The sequence below is a fragment of the Rhizophagus irregularis genome, chromosome 24 (assembly GCF_026210795.1).
Source record: "Rhizophagus irregularis chromosome 24, complete sequence".
Taxonomy (NCBI): Eukaryota; Fungi; Glomeromycota; class Glomeromycetes; order Glomerales; family Glomeraceae; genus Rhizophagus; species Rhizophagus irregularis.
In genome coordinates this window covers 3352410-3367118 of record NC_089452.1, presented here as the reverse complement: position 1 = coordinate 3367118, position 14709 = coordinate 3352410, and the positions used below count along the sequence as shown (strand labels likewise).

Sequence of the window (14709 nt, the reverse complement as noted above, 5' to 3'; positions counted from 1 at the left end):
TCTTATTATGTAAAACAAATGAGATCAATGTAATATTCTTTCAACAACTATTAAATGGCACTACGATTTAATTAATAAAAGCTGTTCTATAAATGGTTGTCATTATAATTGGTATCATGTCCATAAATTATGTGAAAAGTGTAAAATGAAACTAAAAAATAATAGAAAAGACAATAAGATTATTAAAAAAACCAAGTCTTAATTTCGAAAATGTTCGGAATCAACTTACATAAATATGAGTTCAAAATAGATCTTGCATAATGCGAGTTCGAAAATCGAGCCCACATTTATGAAGTCTACGTCAAACTCGTGTTTTAAAACAAAACGCTTCTACTAAATTAGAAAAAAAATCGGAGAAAAGAGGCGCAATTTAGTTATTAATTTTCACCTCGTATATCGGGTTGCATACGTTTAGCAGGTTCCCAATCGTAGTTAAAAATGCGCTTTAGCGCTATGGGCATTCAAGTTTAATATGATGCTTATATTTTGGCTTATCATCCAAACTTGACTTGCGATAGAATACCTCCAATAAAAGTATTGTTGCTGATACAATATGGAGTTAAATAATTTTAAATTTATTTTATTTTATTTATTTATTTTTTTTTAAATTTAACCTTTATTAGTATTGCGGAAATTGCCGCCACAACATAGATGTAAAAAAATACATCACTAATAACAACAATAATACAAAACAACTACTAACTATTTCAACCCGCCAGCCTAATATCAAAAATGTTAGCAGTGAATCCTATGAGTCTAATCCCAGAATGGTGTTGCATGTGTATACGTTAACGCGTGTTAGACAATGAAAATAAGCCCAAAACTAAACTCGACCTCTGCCGTCATTTATTATCCACTAATCCAATAACTTTGTTTCTCGAAAATTTTTTACGTGAAATCACGTGACTTGAGAAATAAGATCTGTTAACGTCACTTTATCTATATCTAATTTCAAATGCAGTTGCCTAGGTCGGAAACATCTCTCCCCCACAATAATTTCGATATTCGTGAACTCCGCCTGATTTATTTATTTTTATAAAAATTTGATTGACCGTGAACTCCTCCTAACTCCTAATAAATCCCCCGACCGCCTTGTCCCAGGTTTCGGCTAAATCATTAACCGAATCTGTCAATCTTTTATTTTTAGCCGATTATTTTGTACCACATCAAATCACCTCATCTACCTCCATTACCATTTGGGAATCCAGTCACGTGCTAAAATTTTACGCTGACCGAACAACCGATGCAAAGAGCAAAAACCACGTACGTCTATTATGAAGGTCAGTATATTTCTTGTTTTTGTCGAATAATTTATCGCTTGTCTTGCTTTGTTTTCAGACGAGAGCCTTACCAACACGTAGCGTTTTTTGATCCATCTTTACTAGCCCAAGAAGTGAAAAAAAAATTTGTTTTCGCCAAAAACTTTGTGAAATAATAATAAAGGTCTAATAAAGGTTATATCAATAAGTAATTAAAGAAAGAATAAACAGTCGTTAATGTTGCCGTTCGTTAAAACGAACTTTTCTATAAACACTTTTTGAACTATTCCACCTTTTGTTCCGTCCTAAAATTTTTGGACATGATGATCGGCGGAAAGAGTTTTGTCAAGTTCATTCAATTTTAAATTTATATGTATTAATTATTATTAAATTTATTAAAGTGCTATGATACTTAACAAATTATCAATATTTTAAAAATATATATATCACTATATCGATATTTAATTTTAATTTCAACTATCAGAATTATTCGAAAGCCCAATTGTTTATCACGTATTAGTATATTTTTTAAATTGAGCTGCTTATTTTAACATCGATAGTGGATTAGTGGTACCGTTATCAATTGTTGATTTATCCTAGACCCCCGGTTCAGATTTCTTATTCTAGACCCCCGGGGTTCAGGTTTCTTATCCTAGACCCTCCTTAAATATGATTGGTTTGATCAGCCACCGAAATCCATTGGACAAGACTTATTTTTGCATAACATTTATCTTAGAAAATTTTCAAGACCAATGAAAGAGTAGTGTAAGAAAGAGAGTTTATTTCATGTGAAAAAAAAATGGTGGTAAATAAACAAATGAGGCTGATAATGATCAGCTGTGTCACAAGGTCTAGGATAAGAGGTCTGGACCCCCGGTCTACTAGGTTAAGTTTTCTCTTGTTGATTACTCCCACCGTCACAGATCGTTTTGCTGCGCGGTGAAATACCATATATTGTATCTCACGTGCCCTAAGCCACAAATCATGAAAATGTATCCATTTACCAAAAATTTAAATTTGGTTCAGTAATATACGACATTGAAAGTTGCCGATTGGAATAGACAACGTACTATAAAATTAACCTTAACTAAAAATCCAATTGTGAAAAAATGACTCCAAGTCTCATTTTCCTAGTACAGACCCATATGTAGTTTTTATTAATTGTAACATACAGTATTCCAATTTTAATGAAGTTATAAAGTATAAATGATATAAATAATTACTATGTATAATAAGATGAAATTTTTTTTGTTCGGCATTTATTTATTATGTATTATTTTTTGGCGTTTAATTCACCTTAATGGAATATTTACAATCGGAACAAATCCATTCTTTATCTTTCTCAATTACATCTGATATCAGAAACGCTCTGAACTACCCTATAAAAAGTATTATACTTAAAATATATTTAAAATATACTTAAAATATACTTAATTTAAAAATTGCAAAATACTTAAAATATATTTTTAATATATCTAAAATATACTTAAAATTATCTTAAAACATATGTCTAATATATTTAATTTTTGCCCATATACTTAAAATATATTTAAATTATATTTAAATTAAAATTTAAGTATATTATAAGACTATTATAAGTATATTTTTTATGTATTTAAAATATACTTAAAATATATTATAAAATATATTATAAGTATATTTTAAGTATGTAAAAAATATATCTATAATATACTTAAATTTTGATTTAAGTATAATTTAAGTATATTTTAAGTATTTTGGCAAAAATTAAATATATTAGAAATATATTTTAAGATAATTTTAAATACATTTTAAGTATATTATAAGTATTTCGCAATTTTAAATTAAATATATTTTAAGTATAATTTAAATATATTTTAAAAAGTTTTTAATTATATTTTAAATATAAATACTTTTTATAGGGCTACAATTATTATTATGCTTAAAATTACAATAAATAAAGGGAATTGCTAACCGTCGCCTGGGCGATCATCGCCTGGGTTTTTTTTCAAATATGTCACATGATGTACAATATACAGTAAATCGGCTGATGGCTGATTTTTTAACTTTTGATCGGTTAAACTTAAAATTTTATTGCGAAGATGTTTTTTAAAAAAAATTTTTGCAAACACATTTATTCAAGATAAATCTTATTTTAAGGAAATTATATTTTTATTCACAAATATTAAAATTTAAGTCACACATTTACGATTTTAAAGAAAACAATCACCGTATTTATTTTTAATGAAGCAATACAAATAAAAAAAATCAATAACAATAACAATAAATAAAAAAGATAAGTAAATTACAATGATCAAGGAGAAAGATGCTAATAAAAAAAAATGAAACAACAATGGAGTAATGGAAAGTAATGGAAGATGAAAAAGAGTAATGAGAAGTGATAGGAAACAAAAAGGAGAAGTAGGACATGATGAGAAATTAAAAGGAGTGATGGGAGGTAAAAAGGAAAAGAAGTGATGGGAAGATGAAGATGAGTGATGGAAGATGAAAAGAAGTGATGGAGACGATAAGGAGTGATGAGAGACAAAAAGAAGTGATGGGAGACGAAGAAGAGTGATTAAAGGTAAAAGGGGTGATGGGAGACGAAAAGATGTGATAGGAAGATGAAGAGAAGCGATGGGAGACGAAAAGAAGTGATGGGAGACGAAAAGGAGTGATGGGAGACGAAAATGAGCGATTGGAGACGAAAATGAGCGATGGGAAGATGAAGAGGAGTGATGGGAGACGATAAGGAGTGATGAGGGACGAAAAGAAGTGATGGGAGGCGAAAAGAAGTGATGGAAGACGAAAATGAGCGATGGGAGACGAAAAGAAGAAGAAGTAATGGACAGATGGAGAGGAGTTGATGGAAAACGAAAAGGAGGGATGAGAGGCAAAAGGAAATGATGGGAAGTAAACAGGAGAGAAAAAGAGATAATAGAAAATGAAAAGTTGTAATAGAAAATAATGGACGACGAAAAGATGGAATAATGAGAAGTAATACAAAAAATAAAAAAATGATTATGATAGGAGGTTGGGTAATGATGAAACCAAGTAAAAAATAAAACCATAACAGATAAAGTAAAAAAAATTGAAGTTAGTAAGGAACGAAATATAAGATAGAAACGAAATAAAAAAAATAAATAAATAAAATAAAAAAAAATACCTTTATTAATTGTAGAACCGAAAGAACTAAAATATCTAAATAAAATCGTTGAAAACCGAAATATGAAACAGAAACAAAATAAAAATAATAAAAAAATAAAGAAATGAAACGTAAAGTGAAAAACAACTGAACCTTAATTACAGAACCGGAAGGACTAAAGGACCTAAAAATAATGAAATAGAGTAGTAAGAAACAAAGTGTAAGCAGAATGTAAGTTAGAAATAAAAATAAAAGAAAAGAAAAATACCTTGAGAACTGAGACACCGAAAAAACTGAAAAACGGAGATTCGATAAACAAATAAACATGACACGATCATGTGGCCAATCTGGCCAATCAAAAATATTAAATCTGTCACGTGATCGAGGTCCCAGGCGATAATCGCCCACGGTTAGCAATTTCCTAAAATAAAAATTAAATATTCTTACGTATTACATCATGGATAATATAGCAACACCAATTTTTAAAGGAGTTATCATAACTTTCTTAGTTATAGCAGTAGCATCTGATTTCCTTTGAAGCTAAAAATAAATATAAATATATAAATTAACGTTAACTTTGAAATATTGTTTTTGCAATAATCAATTAATGCTATTTACCTTCTTTTCTTATTGTCAATTTCATTTACGCTATTAGATCTGGCTAAACTTGATTCCACCACTATTCCAAATAAAAAGTCTATTTCTTCGTTTGCTAAACCTTTTCTTGGTACATTTATAATATCCACAATTAAAGCAGTAATTTGAACGAATAATAGGCCGACAATTACAATCATACATATTATAACACAAACACCATTCTGACCTTTGAATAACTACGGGTAAAATAATAGAAATAATAAATTAAAAGAGGAATTTAATGCTTGAAAATAAAAAGAGCTATACCTTTTTCAATTAAAATAATTTTGTCAACATAAGATTTCTCGAGTGTCAATTGACCTAAATAACATCAATTGTAAAAAAGAATATCCAGTTCTTTAAATTAATTCCTAGCATACCTTCGTCATGATTAATATTTTTGCTATTTCAAATTAAAATCTAAATCAACAATAAAGAATAAATGACTCGCAATGATAAAGGTAGAAATCACCCGTTTACTTACTTTCTTTATAAGCATCCATTTTGTCTAAATTAAAATATAGATAATTTTAAAATTTTTATTATTCAAAATAAAGGAACATACAATACCTTCGCCATTTTCATCGTGTCGAGATTTTGATCTAAATAAACTAAGTAGTATATAATAATGGCTCACAAAAACGGATTAGCCTTCATCGAAAATATCCGTATCAAATTAGCCGGTTGATCTAATTTATAATTAAAAGAGTAAGTGAGATAATTAAAAAAACATCTGAAGTATTAATTACAGTACCGTATTTGCTGTTAGTAAGCTCCACCAAAAATAAGCATACCTGGCCAGAATTATGGCTATTTTGGCTAGAATTATGAGGATCTTGGCCCAAGATCCTCATAATTCTAGGGATGGCAACGGTCGGTCATGGTTGGTCATCGGTCGGTCATAACCGGTCAAGAACCTTTGACCGACCGCCTGATCGACCGTTTGACCGACCGTTTGACCGACCATTTGACTGATTCTTATCAAAAATAGGGGGTCAGTTATCGGTCGGTCAAGAACCTAAACGTTTTTTATCAAAATGATTAAATGTTACGAACTGTGTTTTCTTATTGAAACACAAAGAAAAAAGCGGTTTTATTAAAAACAATTAAAAAAAAAAGTTGCAAAACTTTTTTTTTTAATAAAACACTTAAAATAAAAACGTTTTGCAACGTTTTTTAATTATTTTAATAGAAAACGGTGCGAAAATGTTTTTTTTAAAATATTTATAAAAAAATTAAACGTTTTCGCAAACGTCTTTAATTGTTTTAACAAAAAAACGCTGCAAAAACGTTTTTTAATAAATAATTTAATAAAAAAAAAAAATTTCGCAACGTGTTTCTAATTGTTTTAATAGAAAACATTGCGAAACTGTTTTTTATTAAATATTTCATAAAAAAGAAATATTTTCGCAACGTTTTTAATAGAAAACGTTGCGAAAACGTTTTTTTATTAATAATTTAATAAAAAAAGAAACCGGACTGGTAATGAATTGGTAAATGGTCGGTTAAAGGATCGATCAAGCGGTCGGTCAAACCGATATCGGTCACTGTCATGACCGGTCATAACCGGTTAATGACCGTGACCGTTGCCATCCCTAATTAGCCCCAAAAGAAAAGAAATTGTTTACCCATGGAGGATAATATTCAAGCAAAAAAATTACTTGTGAAAGAGAATAACATTCAGCAGAAAATAAAAGATACTGTATTAAGATTTTATTAACAATTATGGAGTAATATTATACTGACTTTTATTTATTTATTTATTTATTTAAACATTTTAATAAATTAAAATATATATATCTAATATCATTATCTTGTATGGTATCTTAAGTGTTTATTAATTTATTTCTTGGAAATTATTATTAGGGTATTGCTAAACATTACCGGTGGTGAAATTATATGTAATGCCGGCCAGTATTTTATTAGATTTTTAATTCTGGTCGAAAGTACATCATGATGCTGGTACGGTGACCATCACCGCCGGTGAGCTTTAGCAATTTTCTTATTATATATATAATCAACAAAAAAATATAGTTAATATATAAAAATATATATAAGTACTATTTAATTTGAATATAAAATACATCATGTATTCTCTCAACTTATTGGTGAAAACATGTTATTGGAGGTATATTTAATTAAACCATCATCTTCTCTAATACAATTTTCTGTATCTTTAGCATCGAATATTAACCATTCAAGAGATACATTAGGTATTTGACGTTTTTGTTTTATACATTTTATGCATTGCCAACCAACAACTCCTAAAAAGCATAAAATATTCATTATAAGTATAGTAATCCAAAATCCTCCTCTAATTTCTAATCGTACTCCAGTTTCTCCTTTAATTAAAAGTTGGACTGGTATTTCTATACCTTTATCTGACAATAAGATTCGTCTAGCAATGACTCCAGAGGCAGTAATGCCACGTAATAATTCAACAAATTTAACTTTTACCAAATCCACATTATTTGTGCCAGGAGCTAAACATCCTCCAAAATTAACTGTGTCTTTGCATTGAGGTATCAGGATATGACCATCATATGATGCTAATGATTTATGCATAAAATCACCATATACTGGCTTTGGGCTAGAGTATTCCTCTCTTTTGTTATTGATTCCTCTAGTACCACAGGTATCACATCCTGCTGTTATATATTTAACATATTCGACATGTGTATTCATTACGCAGTAAATTTGCAAACCTTTTGTAGGACGACATATTTGTAAGTTTCCAGCTATATCAAAATTCCCGTCACATGATGAGTTGATAGGTAATATTTGTACAAAATTTAAGGTTATTCGAGTTGTTTCATTAAGATTATCTTGCTCAAGTTTAATAATTTCTCCCATCCATCGGTCCTCTAATCCAGAGTTAGCTTGTATGGATTGTATTAAATCAAATAACGGGGTTGGTGGTGGTATATCTAGATCATGAAAAGAATATGATCCTAGAATTGGATAAGTTTCAGGAGTATAGTACCACATAGTATTCAAACTAAAAGCTGGAATAATCTCGTCCTCAGTTTGTACCAACTTATAATTTGTATTTGTATTGTTATCGGTTGTTGCTACCATCACTATTCTTTCACCATCAACCAAATCTCCCCAGTGCATAGATAACTGCTTAGAAATACCATTTACCATCACATCTGAAGCACCTTGTAACCACTGAAATCTAAATTTAGATTGCAATAATGCTGGACATCCTCCGTCCTCACCCGCACACGGTTTTAAAGGATCAGCGTTAAATTTTTCACTTTTAATTGATAAAGAACCTGGTATTGTAGTTGTGCTTATTGCAAATCCAATAGCTAGTTCGAGTGTTCCAACTAAAGCAATCGTAAAAATAATAATTCTTAGTACTAGTGGAACTTTTCTCTCTGTTAATAATAGTTTAACCGCCCGTAACATTCCGGTATCTTGATTATTGGCTACTGCCATCAAAGCGCGTGGTTCAATTTTTATTTTGTTATATAATATTAGATAACTCATCACCCAATTAAATACATTACTAAATATCCGCATGATCAGATGTAATAATACGTAAGTTAACATCATTGGTAATTGTGTTATAAATGGGCTGCTAACTGGGAAAACTAGCTTTATACGTCCGACTCCAACTGCCGTAATAAATCCGGTTAGACATATTAAAATAATCAATCCAAAGTATGTCACAAAACTATTATAATATTTCTTGAAATATTTATCCATGATACTATTAAAATATCTCTTGATACTATTCATATTTAACAATTATCAAGATACGAGAAATATTTGAGGTTTAGTAAGAAGTTTCTTAATTCTCCTTTCAAAGAAATCTGAAACTTAACAATCATAGACATGTGAAAAAGGATGTATTTATATATAATTTAAAAAATCTAGATTTTATTATTTATAGTCATTCTTTAAAATATTTATATTTTGTCACGCGTTAAAATGGATTTATAAAGTATATTAAATGAATGACTTCTTTTGTCAAAATATTTTTCTGCGATTATCTCGCGATCTAATCAGTAAAATTCAGTGTGTGTTTTTACACGTATTTAAAGTTACAATATGCGGCAACGTGAGCACAAGTGAATTCTTCAATAGAATTCTTTTTCATCATTTTTTAAACATTTATTATAGAATTTCCAGAACTTTTACAATCATAGTGTATCACTGGAGTGGTCAACTGATAAAATCAATTGTGATCATTGTATTGAGATGTTGTACTACAAATTGACTTTTACCTATTAAAATTGATTGAACTTCCATAAATCGAAACTTTTCCATTATTTACATTGTATATTTCTGCAGAAACATTCCAAACGATAATCTCTTTCACATAACGCCTTTCTTTTTCTCTCCAATGATATTCCCGCTATGAGATAACCTTTTGTCTGTTTCTCTATAATAAAAAAAAAATCTTTCTTAAAAAGCGAGGTGTTACATTGTTTTTGATGTTATTGTGTATGTTTTTGACTATTTAGTATTACATAAAAACAAATAAGGCACAGTTTATAAGGCGTTCCCGACAATTAAAAAAGCACGAGAAATACAAGCTCAAAATTTAAAGAAAGAAAGATGATAATAAATTTATTACTTAATTATAAATATAAATAAAAGGTACCGGTATTTTCCGAAATTAATTTGATTGGTATCAAATTTACAAAAAAATCTGTAATATTGTGAGACTTTGATTTTATTAGTCCATTGACCACCCCCCAACGTATCACGCGCTTGTTTATATGCGAACCCGTTGTTCTGTCAACGTACTGTAGTTTCACAAAATTATGCCAAGACCTGTTTTGATTATCATTATCATTATAGTAAATTTCCGAAATTTTAGGTTTCACTCTATGAATTTCTAGGCGTTTTCCCATTAAATTTTCGAAACTTTAAAATTTAAATAACTCACAAACTATTAACATTTAAGTAATACTAAAAGTTTAACCAATTACAAGATAACTTTAAGAAACTTAAAATACCTCGTTTTTTGTAAAAATCTTGAAGAAAAATTTTTTTTCCCTATGAAGCTATGCTCAAAGGTATCAGGACTTGATAGTGAAACTATGTTGACAGAGTACCCCGTGACACATCATGGAATGCGGCACAGTGTGCACAGAATATATAGTAAAATAGTACTGTACGGTACTACAAATTTGGACAAACGTTCGGAAAAAATTTTTAATTTTTCCGTTACTCATCAGATGGTCTATTAAAAATAAATTTTGGTTCGTAGCATCATGTGATAGAACTTTCGAGAATGAAAATGTTACAATTACAAAATATTTGAGTAACATATATGGCTTCTAAATAATGTCTCTCCTGACTATCCATAAAATAAATAAATAAATAAATTTGAGTAACATAATTGATCTGATTAATTTATATACTTGTAACGTAATAATTTCAACGTTTTGTTTATTATATATTTGTCATAAATATCTCTTTTAATCTTTACTGCTTTGAAGAAGAAAATAATTGTAAATATGAATATTGATAATATACAGTATCACCGATGTTGAAGAATCCTGAATTTGAACAGGTTTATATAATTATTATGACTTTATAGAGCTGAATATTATTAAAGAAATAGAAATTTATAAGCTTATCTTCAAAGAATATAATTGATATATTTATATTTTTTAACATAAAATATTTTATTAAAAACAAACATGTACGTCTTGTACGAAAATTCAAAATTGTACGAGAATTCAAAGTCGTACGAAAATTTTTAAAGTATTCGTACGTACTAGTATAAAAAATTTATCTGTTAGAAACGTACGTACGAACAAAAAAGATTAACGTCCGTCCGAATTTGTATTACCGTACAGTACTACTTTAATTAATACCTATGTGCACATGTGCACATTGTAAATTTTCGTGTACACAGTGTATGATGAATTTACATTTAATACAGTATAAAGTTTCAATATAATTATAACTGAAGTTAATAAAATCTTATAATAATATAAAAATTTTTTTTTTAATCTTTTATAACGTTATCGTAGTGTTATCGTTATTTGTAAAAAATTAAATAACTTAGTTTAATATTAAATCTATTTTTATGAAAATACTATTTTAGATTCTTACTAAATAGATACTTTTTAATTGGGTATAATTTTGTTTAGATTAAATAATAAAATGCCAAAATATTGAATTTTTTTTTGAAAATTTTGCGTGCTCTAGGTATCTTAGTAGCGATGGTACTGTAGTTAAATTGTTTGATGGTGATGAGTAAATAGGTATTACCTGAATGGTTATGGTACGATCTACTCATTTGATATTTTGATTACGGTACGTCAAATTTACTGTAAGGCATAACCGGTTTTTTAATGATCATACCGTACCCACAACACTATTTGTATATATATTAATACTATCAATGTTGTAGGTACGGTACCATCCTATTTATTTTAAAAACGCACCTGCAACTTTAGTTATACAGTATAAACTTAAACAAATCGTAACATACATGTAATTTATTGTTAATTTATTTTATACTATGATATAAAAGATTTAAATATTTACTAAAATTTTTTTATTTTTTTTTTTAATCTTACATTTATTATACAATAACGCTCAAAATTAAAATGTTTTACAATTAATATTGTATTTATCTAATATATATCAAATATGCAAACATTACTAGTATCTAGAAAATAATTATGCTGTACATGCTAAAGAATAAATCTAAGCAAAAATGAATTAGTTATACTGTACTGTACATACTAAAAAATAAATCTAAGCAAATATCACTTATTATTATTACTCATCTTTTTTTTATTTGTATTTTAAATCAATTTCATATTGTTTGAGCTTTGGCTTTCTTTCTTCTAGTGAAACCTTCCGTTCTTCAATCGCATTAATTTCAGTTAGATTATTATCTTTTTCATCAATAATAATTTTTTTTTGATATGCAGGACTTTTCCTTATTAAGGGATTTTTTCGATCTTTTGGATGATTTTTCAACTAATAATTTTTTTTTTCCTTATAAAAAGTTTAATCAATTTAAACTTACATCATGAAATGCGGCTTTAGGATCTGTCCAATTTTCCACGTGGTACTGAAGTTACTGGATATTCAATTGGAGCTAAAGTGCGTCTAACATCTTTGATTAAAGTGTCTCTTGTAAATACAGATACTTCAGATTCTTCATCATCTTGATTTATTTCTTCAGTATCCACTGCCTAAATAAAAAAATTTGTTATTATAAAAAAATCATAAATTATTGGAAAATAAATTTTATTTCACATTTTTTTTTTACTTTTTTACTTACAAAAGAATCATATTCTAACGGTTCATCAAATTCTTCTAAATCAATAATATCTTCAGATAACGTAGACAATAATTATATATTTATATTTTATTGTTATAATAATAATAATAATAGTGAAGAAAAAATTAATAAAGTAGAGAAAGAAAAAAATTTTTCGATCAACAAACTCATTATATATAAAAAATTTGATGATAAATTATTGTGATTCGCAGGTACGAATTGAAAATGTGAATGGTACCTATACATAATTGATCGTACCTATAAATAATTGACCATACCTTAAATAATATCGTACCATAATTAAATACTATATACTGATTATACTCTGAGAAAATAATATAACATATATATATAATACCATGACAGAACAGTCGGCTCTCACTCATGATATAACGAATCATGTGACATTCAACCAATCAAATAGTAAACTCGTTATAATGAAGCAACCAATTAAATTCTTTAAAATTCTTCGTTATAGCTTTATAATGAATTGAGATGAAATTGACATAAGTACTTAGAAATTTACAAATTTCTCAAACCAACACAGCAAGAGCATTAAAGAAATCCAAAATCAAGTTCAAAAATCAAAAAACTCATCATGCTAATATTCTTTATCATGCTTGATGCGGAAGACAGAAAAATGTAATATTCTCTTGACGCTTAGGCATTTCTTACACCAGCCATTACCAGGCAGATGGACGTGATGGTATTCTCGTCTGCAGTTTCCACTATATGTATCTTAAATGTATAGAAAATTTAAGACCCTTTTATCTTTGAAAAACCCTAAGACTGCACGAAAGCAACAGGCCAGGTTTCAAAGTGCCTGTAGACGTATTTTCACACCAAAAAAAAGAACTCATCCACTTCAGAAAGGGTTCTTAAAGCCTTGACTTTTTTGGAAAAATTAATACAAGTGAAGAAATACTGTTTCCTCTTTTGGAATTCACAATTCATTAAAAAACCTATTAAACACCTGCGCTATAGAAAGACACCACTTTTTCCTATTGTGCAACATTACAATTTTCCCACACCAATTTTTTCATTTTCACCACCTAATAATGGCAAAAATCTCACCCATATTAATTCAAAACAACTTACTTCAGTTGCAACATCATCAACCAGGGCTGCATCTAGCACCACTATGACGGGCAATTTTCAGTCTCGTCACTTGTTACATCAATCAATACGACCAAAACTAACCAGTCCCATCCCATCACTTAAACACCACACCAACAGTCATGCCTGTCAGGTTCGACTACTCATTCATCAACATAAATTCACACCTCCTCCTGTCAAGAAGCAAAATTTCCTAAATTTTCTTATAATACCTGATGACTTATTACCCTTTGCTTCTGGTGGTCCTTTATGTACAGGGCCCGACAAAATCACATATTTGAATAAACTCAGAGAACTTAAACGCGCTCACGATCAAGCTGAGACACATACAACCATGAAATCCAATATCGTAGACCATTTTCATAAAGCATCATCAACTTTGGTTGAGTCCTTTAAGGAACTTGATAAGCTAAATACTGATACTGATTCACTTTCTGAGAATCAATCCGAGCTAACATTAAGAAAGGCACAGTTAGCAAAGACGTACAAAGAATTCAATTTGCCCTACTCTGACATAAACCAACCTCACTACGAATTGATTTTTCCAGTGGAACCTCCTCACTAAAACGTATAACTCTGTCTCCCAAGGACGCTTTCACCTCAGATACCGTATTTTGCGGTATATAAGCACCCCTTTTTTGCACTTGATGCCGGCCAAGATCCTCATAATTCTGGCAAAAATCGTCATAATTTTGGCTAGGGGTGCTTATTTTCGGGGGTGCTTACTTACCGCAAAATAAGGTATATAGACATACAATGAAACCCTGACCTCATCGCCTACTGGTTTTCTTTTTTTTTCTTTTTTGACTCCCCAGTGGAGCAATTTATTTTATACAATTAGTTCATAGAAATCTTTTTTTACATATTTTTAATGAGTCTTTTTTTTACTTGTAATACTTTTTTTTAGTCTACATCAAACTTTATTTCTTATTTTATAACTCATATTACATCCAAAACAATTTTGAATAGTGTTGAACCATTCCTTCAGGTTGAAAGAAAAATACGGATCATTTAAGTTTCCTTTTATTTAATTGTCTAGTTTTGCCTAGGATTCGGATGAATAATAGACTGGATGATTCCTCTCATGATACCTGGGGGATTGGACGAACTCGCATTAGTTTAGTTTTGTATTGTTATCTTTGTATTTCGTTCTACTAGCAGTTGCTTGTAGTCCTGGATCCATGTCTTCATAATAAAAAAAAAATTACCAAAAGAAAAGAAATTGTTTACCCATAGAGGATAATATTCAAGTGAAAGAATTAATTGAGAAAAAGAATAACATTCAGCAGAAATAAAGATACTGTACT

General features: G+C 29.0%; 4 protein-coding genes across 4 annotated transcripts; 1 reads left to right on the top strand and 3 right to left on the bottom strand.

Annotated features, from left to right (window-relative positions):
• Positions 1-4833: 4833 nt before the first annotated feature.
• On the bottom strand, positions 4834-5522 carry OCT59_016424 (uncharacterized protein; the record flags this gene model as incomplete). The annotated part of the gene is made up of 4 exons (XM_066132466.1): positions 4834-4923; positions 5031-5206; positions 5287-5340; positions 5504-5522. The coding sequence occupies 4 exons, from the start codon at positions 5520-5522 to the stop codon at positions 4834-4836; spliced, it is 339 nt and encodes a 112-aa protein (XP_066003445.1).
• Positions 5523-7116: 1594 nt separating this feature from the next.
• On the bottom strand, positions 7117-8766 carry OCT59_016423 (uncharacterized protein; the record flags this gene model as incomplete). The annotated part of the gene is made up of 1 exon (XM_025324186.1): positions 7117-8766. One exon carries the CDS (start codon positions 8764-8766, stop codon positions 7117-7119), a length of 1650 nt encoding a protein of 549 aa, XP_025187477.1.
• A 3278-nt stretch (positions 8767-12044) lies between these two features.
• OCT59_016422 (uncharacterized protein) lies at positions 12045-12584 on the bottom strand (the record flags this gene model as incomplete). Its single annotated transcript, XM_025331453.2, has 3 exons — positions 12045-12197; positions 12287-12336; positions 12545-12584. 3 exons carry the CDS (start codon positions 12582-12584, stop codon positions 12045-12047), a joined length of 243 nt encoding a protein of 80 aa, XP_025187478.2.
• A 445-nt stretch (positions 12585-13029) lies between these two features.
• OCT59_016421 (uncharacterized protein) lies at positions 13030-13967 on the top strand (the record flags this gene model as incomplete). Its single annotated transcript, XM_025309986.2, has 2 exons — positions 13030-13160; positions 13271-13967. The coding sequence occupies 2 exons, from the start codon at positions 13030-13032 to the stop codon at positions 13965-13967; spliced, it is 828 nt and encodes a 275-aa protein (XP_025187479.2).
• Between the last annotated feature and the right edge of the window lie 742 nt (positions 13968-14709).